This window comes from Esox lucius, chromosome 1, assembly GCF_011004845.1.
Source record: "Esox lucius isolate fEsoLuc1 chromosome 1, fEsoLuc1.pri, whole genome shotgun sequence".
In the NCBI taxonomy this organism is placed as follows: Eukaryota; Metazoa; Chordata; class Actinopteri; order Esociformes; family Esocidae; genus Esox; species Esox lucius.
This window is the reverse complement of record NC_047569.1, coordinates 11,934,810-11,959,298: the sequence shown is the minus strand read 5'-3', so window position 1 is coordinate 11,959,298 and position 24,489 is coordinate 11,934,810. Positions and strand designations below refer to the sequence as shown.

The window sequence follows — 24,489 nt, the reverse complement described above, 5'->3', positions numbered from 1 at the left end:
TGTTTCACATGACAAAGCCCTACTAAGAACACTAGGGCCACTGTAGATTTTAATGGATATTTTACTGCAGTATAACATTTGATAATGTCATTCCAGATTGTTCATTCCAAAGTAAATCCACATCATCATGTCAAATGAGAACCAGAGCTTTGTGACAGAGTTTGTCATCGTTGGTTTTCCTGGACTTCAGCCAGAGTTCTACGGCCTTATCTCAGCTGTGTTATTTCTTGTTTATTTTTGCACCTTGATTGGAAATGCTGCTGTTCTTATCTTGTTTGCAACTCATAATATTCTCCATAAACCTATGTATTTTATCATTGTGAATTTGGTTGTGTCTGACCTACTATTCAGCACCACAACTTTACCAAAAATTATTGCCAGGTATTGGTTTCAGGCAGGAGTTGTGTCTTTCTTTGGTTGTTTTTTGCAGATGTACTTGGTGCACTATTGTGGAACTGTAACTAGCTTTCTACTGTTAATAATGGCTTTAGACCGATATGTGGCAATCTGTTACCCACTCAGATACACAATGATTATAACAAACTCTACTATTCATATACTCAATTTCACTGTATGGGTTATTGGACACCCGTCATGTCTTTTTGTGGTTATTACTGCCTATCCACTTCCTTACTGTACCTCAAACAAAATAATGCAGTGCTTCTGTGATCATACTTCCATAACAAAGCTTGCATGCACTGATATGACTCCTTATATTTTTCCTATTTTTGTTGTGGCAATGATGATACTACTTGTTCCTCTCACCTTCATAATATTTTCCTATTGCTCTATTATTGTTGCAGTTCATAAGATTGCGAGTACCGAAGGACGTGTCAAAACTCTTTCTACCTGCAGTGGGCAGCTGTTGGTCATTGCCCTCTATTTTTTACCTAGAAGTTTTGTTTATTTGTGCAACAATATTGGCATTAAATTCAACACTGATGTGCGAATTGGTATTATAATGTTATATAGCCTGCTCCCTCCTATGATCAATCCTTTAATATACTGTTTAAGAACTGAGGAAATAAAACAGATCTTGATTAAACGATTTAGACAAACACAAGTGCGCATTCAATAAGGGCAGAACAGACTACTATTTTATTTTATGTACTTAAATTATCAATCAATCAATCAAATGTATTTATAAAGCCCTTTTTACATCAGCAGTTGTCACAAAGTGCTTTTACAAAAACACCCGGCCTTAAACCCCAAGGAGCAAACAATAGTAGTGTTGAATTTCAGTATCAGTATGTAGAAAATGTGAAAGCTATGTGAATTGCTTGCACTGAATCCAACTCTCCCCAATCTTGTATATTAGTTTAGCAACTCTTTCATCATCACAAAATTAATAATTACGTGTACCAAATGAAGCTCTTGGAGGCATTTGCCCTTTCCCTTAAAATTATTGAGTACACAGGTACAATTGAATATACAGTACCAGTCAAAAGCAGTTACTCATTTAAGGGTATTTCTTTATTTCTACTATTCTCCACATTGTAGAATAACAGTGGAGGCATCAAACATTTGAAATAACACATTCGAAATCATGTAGCACCCAAAATAATCAAAATAAATGTAATGTTGTAGATTAATTATATATAAAGTATAACAGGCCACCAGACTCCACACCCCTCGAATCAAATTAGCAAAAGTGAGCAGACAATTATTTTACGTTATTACAGTTGTTACTATGTACACCTGAAACGAAGGCTGTGTAAATTTTTCAAAGCTTAATGTGTTCATATTATTCGCAGTGCAAACACTCTTTTGTTGTTGTTTCAATACAATTCATACATTTGTCACGTATGCAATATTTTGTAATAGTATAGTTTTACAGTTAAAACAGTTCATCTTTGCCAGAGAGACGCAATGTGTGAGTGAAAGGCTCTTTTGTTGCTTCAATCCAATTCATTCAGCACAAACACAATGGAATGTATTTGTGTATTGGATAATACAATTTGATGTACAATAAAATAGTAGGCCCCACTTTGTATGGTGGCTTTGAAAAGACTGTCCCTATTTCACCCTGATGAATCTGGTCACCCTACCTTGTAGACAATCATTGGAAAGTTAATGGTTAATAGATGTGTGTGAATGCAGGGACAAAATGTTTGCTTGTAATTGCCTAGCTTGATTGCTTCTCGAGATAACACCACTCTGTCATATGAGATGGCCCCAGAACAGATAGGAATGTGTCCCTAGTTGATAAGGCGTCTATTCTTCAGGACTAGTTTTGTTATCCTTAGGTCAGGAAACCAACCCCCACACCTTTATTTAGGGGAATTCAGTCTGGGAGTCTGGGAAAGCACTCTCTTGCACTTCCCTCCCTTCTGGTTGCATCTTGAATCCCTGGAGAACTTTGTACTGTCATTTTAATACTCCCTTTATACAGTTGTGCACATAAGTTTGCATACCATGGCAGAAACTGTGAAATTTTGGAATTGTCTTTTATTTAAGGATAGTGATCATATGAAGCCATTCATTATCACATAATTGTTTTGCTCCTTTTTAAATCATAATGATAACAGAAATCACCCAAATGGCCCTGATCAAAAGTTTGCATACCCTTGAATGTTCGGCCTTGTTACAGACACACAAGGTGACACACACGGTTGAAAATGGCAATTAAATGTGAATTTCCCACACCTGTGGCTTCTCAAATTGCAATTAGTGTCTGTGTATAAATAGTCAATGACTTTGTTAGCTCTCACGTGGATGCACTGAGCAGGCTAGATACTGAGCCATGGGGAGCAGAAAAGAACTGTCAAAAAACCTGCATAAAAAGGTAATGGAACTTTATAAAGATGGAAAAGGATATAAAAAGATTTCCAAAGCCTTGCAAATGCCAGTCAGTACTGTTCAATCACTTATTAATAAGAGGAAATTTCAGGGATCTCATGATACCAAGGTCAGGTAGACCAAGAAAGATTTCAGACAAAACTGCCAGAAGAATTGTTCCGGATACAAAGAAAAACCCACAGGCAACTTCAGGAGAAATACAAGCTGCTCTGGAAAAAGACAGTGTGGAGCACAATACGACAATACTTGAACATGAGCTGCATGGTCGAGTTGCCAGAAGACTTTACTGCGTCAATGCCACGAAAAAGCCTGGTTACAATATGCCAGACCACACTGTGACACGCCTCACAGCTTCTGGCACACTGTAATTTGGAGTGACGAGACCAGAATAGAGCTTTATGGTCACAACCATAAGCACTAGGTGCGGAGAGGGGTCAACAAGGCCTATAGTGAACAGAATACCATCCCCACTGTGAAGCATGGTGGTGGCTCACTGATGTTTTGGGGGTGTGTGAGCTCTAAAGGCACGGGGAATCTTGTGAAAATTGATGGCAAGATGAATGCAGCATGTTATCAGAAAATACTGGCAGACAATTTGCATTCTTCTGCACGAAAGCTGCGCATGGGACGCTCTTGGACTTTCCAGCACAACAATGCCCCTAAGCACAAGACCAAGTTGACCCTCCAGTGGTTACATCAGAAAAAGGTGAAGGTCCTGGAGGGGCCAGCCCAGTCTCCTGACCTTAATAACAGCGAGCCACTCTGGGGAGATCTCAAATGTGCGGTTCATGCAACACGACCAAAGACTTTGCATGACCTGGAGGCTTTTGGCCTAGACAAATGGGCAGCTATACCACCTGCAAGATTTCGGTGCCTCATAGACAACTATTACAAAAGACTGCATGCTGTCATTGATGCTAAAGAGGGCAAAACACAGTATTAAGAACTAAGGGTATGCAGACTTTTGAACAGGGGTCAGTAAAAAAAAAAATCATTGTTGCCATGTTTTGTTTTATGATTGTGCCATTGTGTTACATTAGTTTATTGACTATTTGAAATGAATCTAAAACGTCAGAATCCAGTTCTTTCATTACCGGTGCACACTTGAATTGTTCATGCTCTGAACTCGTCTTCTAAGTCTGAGACTGTGTTAACAAGTACAGATGTTTTTCATTTTCACAGACCATTTGAAAATTAGGTTTACAACTACAAACCAATGAATGTAAATCTTCATGTTGGTGATTTACCATCCAAATTTCAGGCCCTGAGCTACTAGAGGCAGAGTAGGAGCAGGTAAACAAAAAGCTGAGCAAATTTGCGATGCCTTTATGTGGGACTGTGGCCACTTTGTCTATGGCAGAACCAAGGCTTGTATCCAAGCTACAGTGACACACCGGCACAGTGATGTGTCCAAAAGGACTGTCCAGAGTTAAACCTGTGTGACGTCGCAATAGTTGAGGCTCGGATGTAGCGAAGATTGATGATTTGTTTAAAAGGCAAAGATAGATAATTCTTTTGAAAGAACATGAAAAACTGTCTTTTCATTTTCAACTTAAACAAGGTGTTTTATTTAACAAAGCTTCATTTATATCAAAACTATATCTGAATTCAAACTGGTTCTCAAGTAAACTAATAAGATAGGCCCATCCCATGTTTAAAGACCATCTCTTTGCCATGCTACAGATTAAATTGTGCCATTTTAAACTGATTGACAGTGGTACATTATTTGAAACATTGACCTTTATGAAAGAATCTATACAGCGGTTACAATTCCAATGCCATACCCTGAACAGTTTGAACAAATCTTACATGAAATGTTATGGCTAAACTCAAATTAATTAATTGAAAATGAGCCAATATTAATTGAAGAAAATTACAAAAAGGGTATCTTGTTTCTTCAAGACATCACAAACAAAGACAGGAATCATCACTCATGAGCAACCCAAACAAGCATATGGTGAAACATACTCACTTCAGAGGTATAATCAACTCATTTTAGCCATACCAGACAAATGGAGAAAAAAAAGTCTAACTCTAGAAAGCAATGAATCTTCATGATCTGTTAAAAATCATGCATGGTTAAAACAGACTAACATAAAGCGCAAAATGTCTCTCTTCCATCTTGCTACAAAAATTCTGACTGCGGCACCCTACAGTATTCCAAACATTTGGGATTTTTTTTTTTGATTTTCCAATCCCATGGCAACAAGTGTATGGACTAGTATATTAAACAACTACTGATGTGTCTCTGAGAGTCTTTCTGTTTAAATTGTTGTAGAGGATTCTGTCCACAAAAAAAATATTTGATAATGGGGAGAAACAATAGATCATCTATTTTGGTCCTGTCCTTTAAGTGGCAAAATTCTAGATTCTAGATTCAAGTTCAAGATTGGTTATTGTGTCACAGTCTCCCTGGAAGTTAGTTTACAGAGAGTCATAATGGGTGACCTGAGAGGCAATGCTCAATCAATTGAAAACATGATTCTTCTCCTTGGTGAATCATTCATTTTCAAGACTGCATCGATGGACAACCTTGAGCCTCGACAGATTCAAATATGTTGTAAAGAATCATAATAAGACCAAGGAATATATTGCTGCTGGTAAACATTTTAGTCTACTGGGAAAGATGGTTGCCTCTTTGGAATCTAGAGGGATGGAACTAATTAAATGACTGGAATTAAATAAGTGTGTGTATATAAAAGTGTATATGTGTATATGTATGTATAGTATGTATGTGTGTATTTGTGAATACAAATATATTATGAATTATAGATTAATCCCATTGAGATTCCACTGGTAATCTGGGAAGAGAAATCGTTTCATTAAACAAGTGTGTCTGAACGGGCAATATGTTTTTTGCTGCACGCCAAGTTTTTGTTGTCCGGTGGCAGTTTTGTCTCGTGCTCTGGGGGACTTCGGATGCTGCGGCATGTGGGTGGTGGACCTTTTTATATTGTAACACATGATAAAACTACTGTGTGCTACGGGCTGCTTGAGATGAACTCTTGTGACATACAGTATATTACATCCTCCAATCCTCCCTGATATGTGACCTGAAGTGTGGCCAGTGAAGAGGGCTGGTAAGCCAATGACAGGTAAGATAACTGTGATATCGGGAAAACCTAAGACAGGCACAGTCGTGCATCTGGTCACAATCCACAATATACCTGAGGTTCATGTGAACGTAACCCAGAAACAGGATCTGTGCTGAACAAATAGCACAATGACTAGACCAAGTGGTGTTTTCCAGGTCTGGGGAGGGTGGATTGTCATTCAGACAAATGCACTGGATTCCCAACTGCACAAATTGTTACATTCTCACTAGTGCAGACTAGTGCACCAACCTACGTGCCGATTATTATAATTTTTGTGGTTTTCCTGGAGTGTGGGCCCTCACATCTCCCGGATATAAAAGCAATATTGCATAATATTGCGTTTGTCTGTCTGTATTTTGTGTCTTTTTTTGTTGTTAGTTTGTGTGATTGAGTGTGAAACTGCATTAGAAAAAGGAAAAAAAGGGAAAAGAAAGGGTGCAGAAATGATGATAATAATGACAGTTTTCACCATTGTCTTGGTTGACATTAATGGAAAAAATTAAGAGAGCACTCCAAATTGAACGCAGATCAGAAACAGCCAATTCACGTTCTTTGATTTCAATGTCCTGTTCCTCAATATCTACCACCTATGAAGACGCTGGTAAAGTTAAAAACTACTTAACTATTTATTACACAAACAAAAAAAGAATGGCTGCTCCAAACAATGTCTTAAATTTAAAAGTTTATGATATCCTGTCCATGTAAGTGAAATTGGAATGCAAGGAAAAACTGTATTGATTTGTAACCATGTTATAGCTTGCCATTATATATATTTTTCTCTCTTTAAAAATTTGAATATGCATCGGCCTCAGGGCATTTTTCAGGACTCTGAGACCCATGATCTGCAAGATTGTGGTGATAGCTGAAAGCCATCATTGTCCAGTTGGAGTCAGAGATGGAGGGAAGTCCAACAATATTGGCAATAAGCAAGGCAATCGGAAACCTGGATGACTTGTTGGTTGACAATAATGTCAATAAGATGACATTTAACCACTGTGGCTCTGGACAAGCTGTCATCTGTGGTAGGAAATGTATGCCTATAGACAGGTTTTGAGCAAAGTCTGATCGTTTGGTGCATAAGCAGCAAACACTGCACAACAGGCAAACCATTCTAAATGGATTTTACAAGTCTGCTCTAGCAGAGTCAGTTATTCTCGATTAAGGCAAATACAGCATCTGTTAACAGAGCTGTGTCCAGGGATCGGGTTGTCTAGGCCCCCGCCTTCGACTGCCGCCCGATCCTCTCTGCACCGACCCCTTATGGTCCCTCCTGTGGGTGGTGAGCCCACGGGAAGGCGGCCCAACGTCGCTCGTTCGGGCTGAGCCCGGCTGGGCCCCATGGGGAAAGCTTTCTCCGCAGGGTGGCTGGGCGATCCCTTAGAGATAGGGTGAGAAGCTCGGTCACCCGGGAGGAGCTCAGAGTAGAGCCGCTGCTCCTCCACATCGAGAGGGGTCAGCTGAGGTGGCTTGGGCATCTGTTTCGGATGCCTCCGGAACGCCTTCCTGGGAAGGTGTTCCGGTCCCGTCCCACCGGGAGGAGACCCCGGGGAAGACCTAGGACACGCTGGAGGGACTATGTCTCCCGGCTGGTCTGGGAACGCCTCGGTGTCCCCCCGGAAGAGCTGGAGGAAGTGTCTGGGGAGAGGGAAGTCTGGGCATCTCTGCTTAGACTGCTGCCCCCGCGACCCGGCCCCGGATGAAGCGAAAGAAGATGAATGAATGAATTAACAGAGCTGGTGTTATTAGCCAAATTTCCTTTTTCTAACATACATCATCACCATCTTGCATTGAAATTGGAAATTAATGTAATGTATTGACCATACATAATACTGAAGTTTCTTGTTTGTTTCTAATGTATTTTATCTCTCAGGCCAGTGTGATCTGCATGTACTGTACCTGTGCTGACATGCAATCAATGCAATAAGCGGCCTGCAGATATAAATGACTCTGTAAGGTGTGGGTGCTGGCAACCTTGCAAGCACAGACTTTGTTCCATCAAGACTTATGAACATATTGTCATGGTTCTGGTATCCTTTCTCCCTCTTCTGGCCACACTCGCTCTTACACACGCACACACACGCACACTCCCCATTACGCACACACACCACATGCACCTCCATTCACCCTCAGCTGTTTCTTGTTTGCAACCAGCAATCGCGCTAATTCTCCTACACCTGTTTTCTCTCCCCCCCTGATTGTGTTTGCTACTTCTAGCTCTCCTTTTCCCTGCCTCTTTGCCAGATTATTCCGTGAGTTTCCTATGCAAGAGGCGCTCCCTTTCACCTGTTTGTTTCCCTTCCTGCCTTAGTCCTGTTTGGTTCTGCTGTATCCTGTGAGACCCGAGATTATACGCCGCTACACCTGGACCTTTTGCTGTACCCTGCTCCTGTCTCTGGAATACCTCCGTATCTGGAATAACGCCCGTATCTACGGCAATTTCTGTTTGTTGTTTATAGAAGAGGATTTCTGTTCACCTGGACTGTTACTCTTTCATTATTAAAGACATTGCATTATTACATTTCGCTTTTGGGTCCTTCCTCACCTGTTATAACAGAATAATCTGGCCATCATGGACCCAGCGAAGGAGAACCCTCTTCAGACTGCCGTCGAACTCCAGGGGGCTATGCTTGGTAAGCACGAGGAGGTACTGACTGCTACACGACACGCTTTGGGGACCCTGGCCACCCAGTTGTCTGATCTTTCCCTGCAAATCCATCAGCTCCGTCGAGATCCGCCTACTCCTTCCAGAGCGTCGGAGACCCCTGAACCAAGAATAAACAACCCTCCGTGTTATGCTGGTGAGCCGACGGAATGTCGGTCCTTTCTTACTCAATGCGAGGTCGTCTTCTCTCTTCAGCCAGCTACTTACTCAAGGGACCGAGCCCGGATTGCCTAGTCATTTCTCTTCTCACTGGACGGGCTCGCGAGTGGGGAACTGCCACCTGGGAGGCTGAGGTAGACTGCACTAATCGCTTTGATTTGTTCAAGGAGGAGATGATACGCGTGTTTGATCGCTCTGCTCACGGGGAGGAGGCATCCCGAATCCTTTCCTCACTCCGCCAGGGAAGACGTTCTGCCGCGGACTTTTCCATTGAGTTTCGCACCCTGGCCACCACTTGCGGATGGAATGAGCCTGCACTGGTCGCTCGCTTTCTGGAGGGACTTAATGCGGACATCAAGGACGAGGTTATCGCCCGTGAGGTGCCCACACGCCTCGACTCACTTATTGATCTTGCCATTCGTGTAGAGAAGCGTTTCGATCTCCGCCGCCGCGCCCGAGGCACGGAGACCGCTCTATTTACAACTCCTCCCGCCACCGCAGCACCTTCCTCCGCCAGTCCTGAGCCGGAACCTATGCAGCTGGGGGGTCTTCGCATCTCCGTCAAGGAACGTGAACGCAGAATCGTCAACCGTCTCTGCATGTATTGCGGGTCGGCCGGCCATTTCGTTTCTACATGTCCGTTAAAAGCCAATGCTCGCCAGTAGAGGAGGGGTTACTGGCGAGCGCTACTTCTCTGGTCTCTCCTCCCACGTCCTGCACCACCATCCCCATCACCCTGCACTGGCCTGGTTCCACTGTTCCCTGTAACGCCCTGGTTGACTCTGGGGCCAAGGCATTCCCTTGAAGGAACGTGAGGAGTCCACCCCCCTTTTCGCCCTAGACGGTAGCGCCCTCCCTAGGGTCAACCGTGAATCCGTTCCTTTATCTCTCACTGTCTCTGGTAACCACCACGAGACTCTTTCCCTTTTGGTGTTTCACTCCCCCTTCACCCCTGTTGTTTTGGGACACCCTTGGCTATTAAGGCATAACCCTCACATCAACTGGTCTAAGGGCACTATTCTCTCCTGGAATTTGTCTTGTCATGTCGACTGTTTGATGTCTGCCGTTCCTCCTGTTTCCTCTGTCTCTGTCTTTCAGGATATGTCTCTGTCTCTGTCCTCCGCGATATGCTCAATGTCTTTGTTTTTGTATACCTTGACGACATTCTGATCTTTTCTCCTTCCCTCCAAGTTCACGTTGTACACGTACGTCGAGTCCTCCAGCGTCTTCTTGAGAATCGCCTTTTCGTTAAGGCTGAGAAGTGTACCTTTCACGCACGTTCGGTTACTTTTCTCGGGTCTGGTATCTCGGCGGAGGGGATAAGCATGGATCCCTCTAAGGTTCAGGTGGTCACCGATTGGCCTGTCCCTGACTCGCGTGTTGCGCTTCAATGTTTCCTTGGCTTTGCAAATTTTTATCGTCGTTTTATATGAAACTTTAGCCAAGTGGCCGCGCCGTTGACAGCTCTCACGTCTGTCAAGTCCTGTTTTAGGTGGTCTGAGCCCGCCCAGAGGGCTTTTGATCACCTGAATACCCTTTTCACCACCGCTCCCATCCTGGTGACCCCCGACGTCTCTAGACAGTTCATAGTCGAGGTCGACGCGTCAGAGGTGGGCGTCGGGGCCGTTCTTTCTCAACGCTCCTCTGACGACAAGGTGCACCCCTGCGCTTACTTCTCTCACCGTCTCTCGCCCGCTGAACGTAACTACGATGTGGGGAATCGTGAACTGCTCGCCATTCGTTTGGCTTTAGGGGAATGGTGTCAGTGGTTAGAGGGGGCGGCCGTTCCGTTCATTGTCTGGACTGATCACAGGAACTTAGAGTACATCCGTTCCGCCAAGAGACTTAACGCACGCCAAGCCCGTTGGGCTTTGTTTTTTGCGCGTTTCAATTTCTCTATCTCTTACCGTCCCGGCTCTAAGAACGTTAAACCCGATGCTCTTTCTCGTCTTTTCGATTCCTCGGAGGTCACCTCGACCCAGGAGGGTATTATTCCTCAGGGTTGTGTTGTTGGCGCAGCTATCTGGGGAATCGAGAAACTGGTTAAGCGCGCTCTTTCCCATTCCATCACCCCACGCAACTGTCCTAAGGACCTCCTCTTCGTTCCCGTTTCTGCACGTTCAGCGGTCCTTCAGTGGGGTCACTCGTCCAAGTTGACTGCCCACCCTGGCGTTAGGGGCACTCTCGCTGCCGTTCGCCAACGATTTTGGTGGCCCAATCGCGAACGAGATGCACGTCGTTTTATTGCTTCTTGCGCCGTGTGTGCCCAGACCAAATCAAGTACTTCCCCTCCGGCTGGTCTCCTCAGGCCCCTTCCCATCCCGTCACGCCCTTGGTCACACATCGGTCTTGATTTCATCACTGGGCTTCCTCCGTCGGCAGGCAATACCGTGATTCTTACAGTCGTGGATCGATTTTCTAAGGCTGCTCATTTCATCCCGCTCACTAAACTCCCCTCTGCCAAAGAGACAGCCCAGATTATGGTCAGCCACGTTTTCAAGCTTCACGGTCTTCCTTCGGACGTAGTTTCTGATAGGGGACCTCAATTCGTGTCCCAATTCTGGAAGGAGTTCTGTCGTTTAATCGGAGCTTCCGTCAGCCTCTCATCGGGCTTTCATCCTCAGACCAATGGGCAGGCTGAACGAGCCAATCAGATAGTCGGTCGTATCTTGCGTAGCCTAGCTTTTCGCAACCCTGCGTCCTGGGCAGAGCAACTCCCCTGGGCCGAATATGCCCATAACTCTCTGCCTACGTCTGCCACCGGCCTGTCACCATTTCATTGTTGCCTGGGGTACCAACCTCCCCTGTTCTCGTCTCAGGAGTCGGAATCTAATGTCCCCTCTGTACGGGCTTTTATCCAGCGTTGCAAGCGCACTTGGATAAGGGTGAGATCTGCCCTTTGTCGTTCGAAGGTTCGTACCCAAAGAGCCGCAAACAAACATCGTGTCAAGAGTCCGAGATATCTTTGTGGTCAAACAGTGTGGCTTTCCACCCGCAACTTGCCACTCCAGTCTGTTTCCCGTAAATTGGCTCCCCGGTTTATTGGTCCGTTTAGGAATTCAAAGATCATCAGCCCGGTTACTGTCAGGCTCAAGCTTTCTTCTGACCTCCGTCGCATCCACCCCGTCTTTCACGTTTCGTGCATCAAACCTGTCGTGCGCGCTCCTCCTCGCCCCTCTCCCGTTCGTGTTGTGGGGGCTCCGGTTTACAGGGTTCGTAGGCTCCTTGATATGCGCCGTCGGGGTCGTGGACGCCAGTTCTTGGTGGACTGGGAGGGGTGTGGTCCTGAGGAGAGAAGCTGGATTCCCTCCCGGGACGTCCTGGACCGCTCGCTCATTGATGATTTCCTCCGTACCCACAAGGTCCCTCCCTTGGGAGCGCCAGGGGGCGCTCGTTGAGGGGGGGGTACTGTCATGGTTCTGGTATCCTTTCTCCCTCTTCTGGCCACACTCGCTCTTACACACGCGCACACACACGCACACTCCCCATTACGCACACACACCACATGCACCTCCATTCACCCTCAGCTGTTTCTTGTTTGCAACCAGCAATCGCGCTAATTCTCCTACACCTGTTTTCTCTCCCCCCCTGATTGTGTTTGCTACTTCTAGCTCTCCTTTTCCCTGCCTCTTTGCCAGATTATTCCGTGAGTTTCCTATGCAAGAGGCGCTCCCTTTCACCTGTTTGTTTCCCTTCCTGCCTTAGTCCTGTTTGGTTCTGCTGTATCCTGTGAGACCCGAGATTATGCGCCGCTACACCTGGACCTTTTGCTGTACCCTGCTCCTGTCTCTGGAATACCTCCGTATCTGGAATAACGCCCGTATCTACGGCAATTTCTGTTTGTTGTTTATAGAAGATTTCTGTTCACCTGGACTGTTACTCTTTCATTATTAAAGACATTGCATTATTACATTTCGCTTTTGGGTCCTTCCTCACCTGTTATAACACATATATCTGTTTGAAGGTTTAAGTTGGACCTATTTGTATTTAAAATATATTTTTCCAAAAGTAAAACATTAGTGAATCAATCAGTCATTGTAAATTAAATTAAATAGGTTGTCCAGATTTGCAATGTCAACTCAGATCCCTTGGAAAGGAGCATTCTACAGTATATGATCTGTCAATATGAAGAGAGTGAACTGTTGGGAATGGAGTGGTTTGTCTGTCCATTATCTGCTCCTGAAATGGTGGCTGCTTCTGAAAAGCTGGACGCTAACAAAAAACTTGACTGGTTCCAGAAAACAAATCAGTGTATATTTCCTTTCTTGTCATGACAGTCAGTGTCATTGACTCTGAACTCTGTTACAATGGCCACTTTTTTCACCCCTTGGGTTGCGTTTCACATTGATCATAATACAGTGATTCTCAAAACTATACACCACTCTTGGACTTAACACATTTTACTGTGTTACAACATGAATGAATTTAATTAGGAGGTTATACCACTGATCAACACAAAGAAGTCCATAATGTTTATGTGAAAAATAAATTCTACAAATGGTTCTGCAATAATAGCCCAGGGCCCGGTTTCCTGATAACGTGGCACCTACGCCAATTTAACAACGCACGTAGCCTTTAGATGAACTTAGTTACAACGGACTTACTGTTTCCCAAACCATCACGTACATCACTCTTCATAAAGTGCATCATAAGTGCTATGTTACAGCCGTTTGAAATGGAATTATGCCATGTTTGGGGTTTTGAATCGAATTAGGCCATGAATACGTTTTGAAATATAGCCTATTGCATTTTGATAGAGCTTGTTAACTCATCAGAAACATATGATTTCGCTAGTGATGTATTCTACTACTACTTAGGCATCAATAGGAAAATGTAAAACTCGAAAAAGTTGTAAAATTTAGGGTGGACAAAACATAATATCCAACCAATGGGGTGGACTTTACAGAACATCAAATCAGTTCCACTGGTAGCTATATAGAATATATGTTACAGCAATCAACACATGATTGGTTAACTGGGAATAGAAAACATCGATGTAAAAATCCATTCTAATTGTTTGTAATAAAAATGGAATGCAAGAGAAAACAAGCATTCAGAGCTGAAGAAATCAATGTTCTTCTTGATGAGGTAGAGACACCAGCACGTATCCATCAAAGACAGCAGCCTACCAGTAGCCTACAATGTGGGGTTACAGACTCATGAATGTTAATTTTGAACACTTTGTCTTAATTAGTTCTTGCTTTACGCACGTTTTTCTTTATCCTCAGTTGACAATTGCATTCAATTACAATCACATCCACTCACGCATCCACTCACTCATTACCTGTATTAACTGCACCTGTTTGAACCAGATGCACAACTGTGCCTGTCTTAGGTTGTTCCGATATCACATTTATCTTACCTGTCATTGGCTAACCAGCCCTCTTCACTGGCCACACTTCAGGTTATATATCAGGGAGGATTGGAGGATCTAATATACAGTGGGGAGAACAAGTATTTGATACACCGCCTATTTGGCAAGTTTTCCTACTTACAAAGCATGTATAGGTATGTAATTTTTATCATAGGTACACTTCAACTGTGAGAAACGGAATCTAAAATAGAACTCCAGAAAATCACATTGTATGACATAAGTATTTGATCACCTACCAACCAGTAAGAATTCCGTCTCTCACAGACCTGTTTTTCTTTAAGAAGCCCTCCTGTTCTCCACTCATTACCTGTATTAACTGCACCTGTTTGAACTCGTTACCTGTATAAAAGACACCTGTCCACACACTCAATCAAACAGACACCAACTTCTCCACAATGGCCAAGACCAGAGAGCTGTGTTTAGACATCAGGGATAAAATTGTAGACCTGCACAAGGCTGGGATGGGCTACAGGACAATAGGCAAGCAGCTTGGTGAGAAGGCAACAACTGTTGGCGCAATTATTAGAAAATGGAAGAAGTTCAAGATGACGGTCAATCTCCCTCGGTCTGGGGCTCCATGCAAGATCTCACCTCGTGGGGCATCAATGATCATGAGGAAGGTGAGGGATCAGCCCAGAACTACACGGCAGGACCTGGTCAATGACCTGAAGAGAGCTGGGACCACAGTCTCAAAGAAAACCATTAGTAACACACTACACCGTCATGGATTAAATTCCTGCAGCGCACGCAAGATCCCCCTGCTCAAGCCAACGCACGTCCAGTCCCGTCTGAAGTTTGCCAATGACCATCTAGATGAACCAAAGGAGGAATGGGAGAAGGTCCAGAACAACCCCAAGAACACCATCCCAACCGTGAAGCATGGAGGTGGAAACATCGCCAAGCAGCTAAAAACATCAGCAGAGCATCAAGACTGCAGGTGGACAGCATAAGATTTTGTACAGTTTCCATAAGTGTTGTATTGTCAGTTGTATTAAACTGTCATACCTACCATATCTCTTATGTGAATGTTGCGGTCTCACTACTTTTATTGTTGTGGAGGTTTTAATCACTTGTCTAATGCCATGCATTTTATCCTTGGAGGCAAATTCATTGTTTTTTTCAGTGGAAAGGAGCTCTGGGGCTATTGGTACTGAGGGGTTTGTTAACATATCAACAGTAACAAATAAAGTATGTGAATCATTAATGTTTTTGTTAATGATGTTAGAAAAAAATTATTATCTTGCACCACTGTTCTGTATTGTAAGAATGACGTTTCTCTCTATAGATGTCATTGTCAACCTGAAGTTTTGATTTTTGCCGTTTGCGCTCAGATCTTCGGCACTCTCTCATCTGGGTTTTTACAGATGTAGCATTTTTCCAAGTCGCCTTTTGCTTGCCAGTAAATTACTTTTGACCCTAGCAGGTGTAATTGCATCAATAACAATAAAAACTTTAGAACTGAAGGTGTCGAGAAGGTCATTAACAGAGGCTGAAGTGTAGTTTCCATGAGTTTGGTGACAATGAGATATAGCCTTCATAAACAGTGCTTTAGTGTACTCACTGATATAAAATTTTTAACAGTATTTGATATAATATGAATGTCAGGAATAACAGACATATCAAAGAAAACACAGAAATCAGATAAGGCATGGTCAATCACAGCAATATTTGAGATACTAAGATCTTTAGTAATTACTAGATCCAAGGTATGTCCTTGGTTATACTAAAAGGCCCTTTCACATGCTGAGACTGTGTTTTTGGCTAGCCATATTTCAGTTAAGAACATGAAATCAAGTTTAGAGGTACTAATGTGATCATTAATTAAAAACAACTTGTTTGATAGGGATCAGACATTTAGGAGAGAAAGTTTCATATGCGTAATGACAGACTTAATTGTTCTTGATGTGATATTGTTATCAAATGGTTATGATTAGTGTGTGCGTTAAGTTGAGTTCTATTCATTCTGTTTCTACTGCTAGCATTGCTACTGGTGGTATACGCTGTCCTTGGCACAGAATCAACCCTCTGAGTTAGTCTGATGCCACCATTACTGAACTGTTCCAGTTTGACTAAGAACATCAAATGTGGGGAGGCGGTAGAGAGAGACCAAGGTGATGGTGACCAAGGGGTGGAGAGACTGGGATTGATATTGAGGCTGTTCTATAGGTGAAGGGTCGTCCAAGCTCTGAAGTGTCTCAGTGTTTAACCTGAGTCTGAGGCCATGTATCAGAGTGGTGGGGAGCAGAAGGGGGATGAAGTGAATAAAGAAAATGGACAGACACTCCTGTAGTGGTCTCTGTCCATCCCTATTGGAATGGTGGCCATCGGCTCTGAAAAGGTGCCCCTAGAACAGGTCGAAGTTGTCAATAAGGTTCAGTCATTTAAAACTGCATGTTTTGGAAAGCCAAGTATAAAATGTGTGGTTTAATATTTAGACACTCTTCCATCACAATACCTAATAACTTGGAAGATGATACTCTATCAATCTGCATGCCCTGCAGGGTGACTATACATGGAAACGTCTGAGGTTCCATCTTGGAGTTTGTGAACACCATACATATAGTATTTTCTGCATTTAAAAGCAGTAATGTAATAATACATACAATGTTTAATCTCTAAATTACTCTTCATTTTTTTTTGTTACAAATGTCTACTTAAATCATTAAGGGGATGCATCACATTATATTGGTTTTCATCAGATTTATTTTTCCAGTCCCTAATAAAATGTATACAATATCAAATCCTAACTTGATATTCAAAATGGACATACAGTACAAGTTTCTGATTGTGCAACCTGCACTGTAGGAAATGTGCTCTGTTATTGATGCAGACACAGTATGTAGTTACTTTTTGTAGAAAGACTAGTATGCTAACATGCTTGTTGGTTTTCCCCTAGTGGCTTTGCCCTCCATAGAACCTGCCAACGTCATTTTACATTATGCCAGTTAGTAAATAGATAAATTGTGAGCATACAGATCATTGATGAAGAACTCTTTGGAACATTTATGATCATTGCAGTCAAGGTAAAGACATTACACTGCAATCATTGATTCTATTTCTATTGTATCTATACATCTGTATCTGGCATTTGCCAACATCTTATTTCATTTACTGCTTTTAAACTTTAGTGTCACAGTATTATTTGGGTTGTAAAATATTACATTTGGCAAATTCCTGCATATTGCCTGTTGTAGTTGATTACTATACTGTATCCTTACAGTTCCTGTATTAATGTACATCATCACTCACTATAAAAACCCGCTGTATGTATGTGTCTAGGATATGTAAGAGTTAAACAAAACCATTATTTTTTTAAATAAGATTAGATAAAAAAACATGAATCTAAAACATTTATATACTTCTTTAAAAGGGTTTGTCTGTGATATGTTTGGACAAATCTCCTATTTGTATTAAGATTTCAGTGAATGTTAATAACTTAAGAATATTAACAGAATATAATCAATGTTATGTTTTATTTCACATGACAAAGCCCTACTAAGAACACTAGGGCCTCTGTAGATTTTAATGGGTATTTTACTGCAGCATAACATTTGATAATTTCTTTCCAGGTTGTTCATTCCAAAGTAAATCCACATCATCATGTCAAATGGGAACCAGAGCTTTGTGACAGAGTTTGTTATTGTTGGTTTTCCTGGACTTCAGCCAGAGTTCTACGGCCTTATCTCAGCTGTGTTATTTCTTGTTTATTTTTGCACTTTGATTGGAAATATTGTTGTTTTTATCCTGTTTGCAACTCAAAACGTTCTCCATAAACCTATGTATTTTATCATTTTGAATCTGGTTGTCTCAGATGTAGTGTTCAGCACTACAACTTTACCAAAAATTATTGCCAGGTATTGGTTTCAGGCAGGAGTAATCTCTTTCTTCGGTTGTTTTTTGCAAATGTACTTAGTGCACTATTGTGGAACTGTAACTAGCTTTCTACTGTTAATAATGGCTTTAGACCGATATGTGGCAATCTGTTACCCACTCAGATACACAATGATTATCACAAACTCCACTATTCATATACTCAATTTCACTGTATGGGTTATTGGACACCCTTTATGTCTTTTTGTGGTTATTACTGCCTATCCACTTCCTTACTGTACCTCAAACAAAATAATGCAGTGCTTCTGTGATCATACTTCCATAACAAGGCTTGCATGCACTGACCTGACTCCTTATATTTTTCCTCTTTTTGCTGTGGCAATGATGATACTACTTGTTCCTCTGACCTTCATAATATTTTCCTATTGCTCTATTATTGTTGCAGTTCATAAGATTGCGAGTACCGAAGGACGTGTCAAAACTCTTTCTACCTGCAGTGGGCAGCTGTTGGTCATTGCCCTCTATTTTATACCTAGAACTTTTGTGCATTTGTGCAACAGTATTGGCATTCTATTCAACACTGATGTACGTATTGGTATTATAATGTTGTATAGCCTACTCCCTCCAATGGTCAATCCTTTAATATACTGTTTAAGAACTGAGGAAATAAAACTAATCTTGATTAAAAGATTTAGACAAACACAAGTGCACTTTCAATAGGGGTAGAATGGAAAACTATTTATTTTATGTACTTAAAGTATCAGTATGTATTTATCAGAATGTAATGTATTCTCCATGTGGAAGTTAAGTGAATTGCAGCAACAACTGTTTGCATTGAATCCAAGGTTTCTGAGCATGTGCTCTTCCTTAAAATTATTGTAGATTCTTTGAAGAATCTAAAATATAAATGTATTTGAATATGTTTAACACTTTTGTGGTTACTACATTAATCCATATGTGTTATTTCATAGTTTTGATGTCTTCACTATTATTCTACAATGTAAATAACAATAAAATATATAGAAAAATCTTTGAATGACTAGGTGTCTTCCAACCATTTGAGTGGTACTGTATATTGAAAAAGAAAGCAAATAGTAGTACCACAAGGGCTTTATAAAATATATTTGATTGATTGTTAGCACAATGTTTGCCGTCTTATCTGTAACAAAACTGTCCCTTTGAGAAGCTATAAAGTACTGCATTCTTATTAGACAGAACTAGGCTTTCACGAACCATGAACCAATTCCACATTGCATGAATGAGATTACTTTATTATCCATTCAAACTTTTTGGCACAGACTTAAGTAGACATTTTGGCACAGAGTAGCTGTATTAATTATTTTGGATATTTTCATTTCATAATAATTTCTCAGAAATGCAACTAAATATAAGAACTTAATTCCATTTAAACATTCACAACATAATTGTGTATATTTCTATCCAGTTGTTGCAAACTCAGTGCTCATGAGAAAAAACAGGTCCATGCTTGTTTTGTACAATGTTATGACTTTACAACAAAATGAAACTCAAGCTGTATGTGCTTAATATCCCAGAATCCATCTTTAATTGTTTAAATGACTGACCCATCACTGCGCTGGCATGTCACTGTAGCTTGTACACAAGCCTTGGTTCTACCATAAAGTGTTACTTTGCCAGGAGAAGCTCAGGATGTTGGACCTGTCATTTTGAAAGTAAATCACTGACTTAATTATTTGCATAAGTAGATTTGTAGTTGTAAACCCTATTTGCAAGTGTGAAATTGATGATTTGTGAATATGACAAATAAACTGCACATGTAAACACTTCAAATTAAATTAAAATGTGTAACTGTAATAGCATAAACAAATATTGCAAGCAATAATTTCATTTGTACACATGCAATTATGCTCTCAATTCTTTGTAGTGATTGTTGCAACACTTTTATCTTCCCTTTGCTTACATATGGGTTCATGCTTAACATTTGTTAAGATATTGTTTGCACCAAGTTGAGATGCAATTATCTCTTATTAACAATTATGGAGCACCAATGTGTCTCCTTAGCATGCACAAACATAAACCCATGTGACATCACAGTCTTCAAATAACCTAAAATTGATGATTTGTTTGAAAGCTGGGGATTGCCGTTTTTTTTTTTAAACAACCTGAAAATTAAAATGTATTTATTTATTTATTTTCATTATCTATGTAAATTTTTTAAATATTTAAATATTATCTGTTTAAATATTTCATTCATTTTGGTTTCAAGTTACTGAAGCTACAGTATTTGGCGGGTCAAAATACACAGTAGACCAGGGGTGGGCAATTCATTTTCACAAGGAGCCACATGAGAAACCTGAATTGTGTCAGAGGGCCACACCAACGATAACTTGAACATAATTCCGCTCAACTTTCTTCCATTGTAAAATGCACTAAATTATATATTTTGAATAGCTGGTACTGATAATCGGAAGAATAAAGCTATTCTGTAAATATTTATATTAGGCAATGGGAAATTGTGGTGTATAGGTCAAAAAAGAAAACAAAAGCAATTATTGAATCAGTGCAATTTATTTTTACTTGTTAATCTCCACAAACAATGAAAAACAACAAACTACTTAACAAGTTTATAGAAATACAGCAATACAACAAACAATAACTTGTAATGTTTTCCACCTCATTTTACCTCTTCAGTGAGAATAATCCAGTCTGTTCTGGGCTTGAACAAGGGCATTGAAATCTGGCTGAATTTCTGAGGTAGCTATGCGAAGGACAGCTGAGAGGTGGTCATCAGTGATAGAGGATCTGTGTTTGGATTTGTTGAACCTCATCACTGAGAATGTCTGTTCACGTACATAGGTAGATCCAAAGAGGACTAGAATCCTCTGAGCATGCCTCCTCAGGTGTGGAAAGTTCTCCTCTTTGAGGGAGGAGTAAAAGTCCAGCAGTGAGACTGACCTGAAGTGCTCTGCCAGAAGTGTGTCAGACTGCAGGTCAATGAGTTCCATCTGAACATCACTTGGTGCATTATCCACACTGCAGTTGAAGGGAGAAGAAACCATGTGCATTTCACTCTCAAGAGTTTTGAAATTTTGAAATCACCTTGAAAACTCTGCATGCAGTGCTTCTAACATGGTTGAGTACTTGTGGATGTGATCGGCTTATCTTTTGGCTTCCTTTAGTGTTGGCAAATGGGTCAGAATGTTGTCCTTCACTTGGCTTGAGATAAGCTGCAACTTTCTCATGAAAGCCTTCACTGCACTGTACATCTCGTGCACAAAAAGGCCCTTGCACGGCAGTTTGACATTTAGTTCGTTCATTAGTGTAGTCACATCCACAGCGAATCCGAGGTCTGCCACCCACTCTTTATCTGAAAGCTCTGGGATGTTATGTCCTTTCTTAACACAGAAATCCTGAATCTGGTCTCTCAGGTCCCAGACCCTTTTCAGTACTTTGCCAAGGCTGAGCCACCTGACAGTGCAGTGATAGCTTATGTCACCATGTTCAATCTCATTTTCCTCCAAAAATGCAACAAATTGTCTGTGATTTAATGCTCTCGCTCGGATGAAGTTTACTGTTTTAGTTACAGAATCAACAACATGGTTCATTTTTAACACTGTCTTACATAACACTTCCTGATGTATAATACAATGCAAAAATGTCAATTTCTGCAAAGGGTTAATTTCTGTCACTTTATCCTGCATTCTCTTTAAAAGTCCAACAATTTTCCCCGTCAGATTTGGACAACCGTCTGTTGTCACACCTGCCAGCTTGTCCCATTTCAGTCCTAACATGTCCAAACATGCATTTACCTCTGTGAACAAGTCATTACCAGTGGTAGTCCCTTTCATTGACTGCATGGCTGCCAACTCCTCCGTGATTTGAAAGTCTGCAGTTATCCCACGTAAGAAGATGAGTAGCTGGGCGGTATCACATACATCGCAGCTCTCATCCAAAGCCAGAGGAAAATAGTCAAAGTCGGCCGCTCTGTTCTTCAGCTGAAGCTCCAAGTTTCCAGCGATGTCCTCAACCCACCTTGTTACAGTGCGTCGGGAGAGTGACACATTCTCTAATGCGACCTTTTTCTCCGGGCACAACAACGCAACAGAGTCCAATAAGCACTCCTTAATAAACTCTCCATCAGAAAACGCCTTACTTTTTCTGGCGATTTTGTGAGAAATTACATACCTTCTCGTGACGGCTGCATCTCTGGGGGTGCGAAGTTTCGTAAAAAGTCCTTGTTGGGTTTGCAGTTTTTCTAGCAATGCATCAGACTCCAACACGCGCTCTTCATCAGACAGATTTCTGTATTTATCCTCATGCTTGGTCGTGTAGTGGCGATTCAAATTATAATCCTTTAACACAGCGACCTGTGTACCACAGATTAAGAAAACGGCTTTACCTTTAATTTCTGTAAAGAAATACTTGGCAGTCCATGTCTTGTTGAAAACACGGCATTCATTATTAACTTTTCTTTTCTTAGCTTGAGCCGACATCTAGAGGGTAACCTGGCTAGCGTCACTGTTCACCTTCACTCTCAGCTCACGCACGCATATACCTCCATCCGGCCATACGTAAGTAATACAAACGTAACGCTTTTCAAAATAAAATCTCCTAAGGCCGAGAACCAAAAACCAAAACACCGAAAGAAAAGATTGTGTAAATTTTTCATTGGCCGACATTTCGGTCCATCCCTATAATTTATGATTGGCCTCACGCGGGCCAGACAGGGACGTACCAAGGGCCGGATGTGGCCCGCGGGCCGTAGTTTGCCCAGGTCTGCAGTAGACAGTGATTACCGCTAGCTAGTTAAGCGTGCTCACGTTAGATAGTTTTCTGTGTCTGTAGCTGGTTGGCTACAAGTTAGTGTTATAGCTGGCTGCAGACCCAAGACCAGTGTGTGTAGGACTACTACTAAAAAAAATGACACCAAAATAATGGCAACATTTATATTTTGGGGTAATCTCATGACTATTTTGGTTCAAATTTAAGCTTGTGCATTGAAGCAGACCAGCTCTAGACATTTGACTCTAGGTTTTCAAACCAACCTTTCCAATCACAGTTGCTTCAGTTGTTCAATGTATTGCAGAGCTCTACTTTAGTAGAGCCATTTGGGGCAATGAAATTTACTATGACAGACAGCAAGATAGACATACACGTGTAGAGTCATATTAAAATCTCTGATTGCTTCTAATGGTCAGGCTAACATTGGGGAGAACAAGTATTTGATACACTACCGATTTTGCAGGTTTTCCAACTTACAAAGCATGTAGAAGTCTGTTCTTATCATAGGTACTCTTCAACTGTGAGTGACGGAGTCTAAAACAAAAATCCAGAAAATCACATTGTATGATTTTAAAGTAATTAATTTGCATTTTAATGCATGACATAGGTATTTGATACATCAGAAAAGCAGAACTTAATATTTGGTACAGAAACCTTTGTTTGCAATTAGAGAGATCATACGTTTCCTGTAGTTCTTGACCAGGATTGCACACACTGCAGCAGGGATTTTGGCCCACGCCTCCATACAGACCTTCTCCAGATCCTTCAGGTTTCGGGGCTGTTGCTGGGCAATACAGACTTTCAGCTCCCTCCAAAGATTTTCTATTGGGTACAGGGCTGGAGACTGACTAGACCACTCCAGGACCTTGAGATGCTTCTTACGGAGCCACTCCTTAGTTGCCCTGGCTGTGTGTTTCGGGTCATTGTCATGCTGGAAGACCCAGCCACGACCCATCTTCAATGCTCTTACTGAGGGAAGGAGGTTGTTGGCCAAGATCTCACGAAAAATGGCCCCATCCATCCTCCCCTCAATATGGTGCTGTTGCCCTGTCCCCTTTGCAGAAAAGCATCCCCAAAGAATAATGTTTCACGGTTGGGGTGGTGGGGTTGTACTTATCCTTATTCTTCCTCCAAACACGGCGAGTGGAGTTTAGTCTAAAAAGCTATATTTTTGTCTCATCAGACCACATGACCTTCACCAATTCCTCCTCTGGATCATCCAGATGGTCATTGGCAAACTTCACGCGGGCCTGGACATGCGCTGGCTTGAGCGGGGGGACCTTGCGTGCGCTGCAGGATTTTAATCCATGATGGAGTAGTGTGATACTAATGGTTTTCTTTTTGACTGTGGTCCCAGCTCTCTTCAGGTCATTGACCAGGTCCTGCCATGTAGTTCTGGGCTGATCCCTCACCTTCCTCATGATCATTGATGCCACACGAGGTGAGATCTTGCATGGAGCCCCAGACCGAGGGAGATTGACCGTCATCTTGAACTTCTTCCATTTTCTAATAATTGCGCCAACAGTTGCTGCCTTCTCACCATGCTGCTTGCCTATTGTCCTGTAGCCCATCCCAGCCTTGTGCAGGTCTACAATTTTATCCCTGATGTCCTTACACAGCTCTCTGGTCTTAGCCATTGTGGAGAAGTTGGTGTCTGTTTGTTTGAGTGTGTGGACAGGTGTCTTTTATACAGGTAACGAGTTCAAACAGGTGCAGTTAATACAGGTAATGAGTGGAGAACAGGAGGGCTTCTTAAAGAAAAACTAACAGGTCTGTGAGAGACGGAATTCTTACTGGTTGGTAGGTGA

The 24,489-nt window shown here is 41.9% G+C and overlaps 2 protein-coding genes across 2 annotated transcripts; both read left to right on the top strand.

Moving 5' to 3' along the window:
* The first annotated feature begins 127 nt into the window (after nt 1-127).
* LOC105009877 (olfactory receptor 1500-like) lies at nt 128-1,078 on the top strand. Its single transcript, XM_010869294.5, has one exon. The coding sequence runs from the start codon at nt 128-130 to the stop codon at nt 1,076-1,078; it is 951 nt and encodes a 316-aa protein (XP_010867596.4).
* A 16,611-nt stretch (nt 1,079-17,689) lies between these two features.
* On the top strand, nt 17,690-23,136 carry LOC106023745 (olfactory receptor 2AT4-like; the record flags this gene model as incomplete). Its single annotated transcript, XM_013131289.4, has 2 exons — nt 17,690-18,588; nt 23,115-23,136. Coding segments are annotated over exons 1-2 (921 nt in total), but the record flags the coding sequence as incomplete, so codon positions are not given.
* Between the last annotated feature and the right edge of the window lie 1,353 nt (nt 23,137-24,489).

Coding starts and splice junctions, on each gene's coding strand:
- LOC105009877 (XM_010869294.5), top strand. CDS start 128: ATGTCAAATGAGAACCAGAGCTTTGTGACAGAGTTTGTCATCGTTGGT.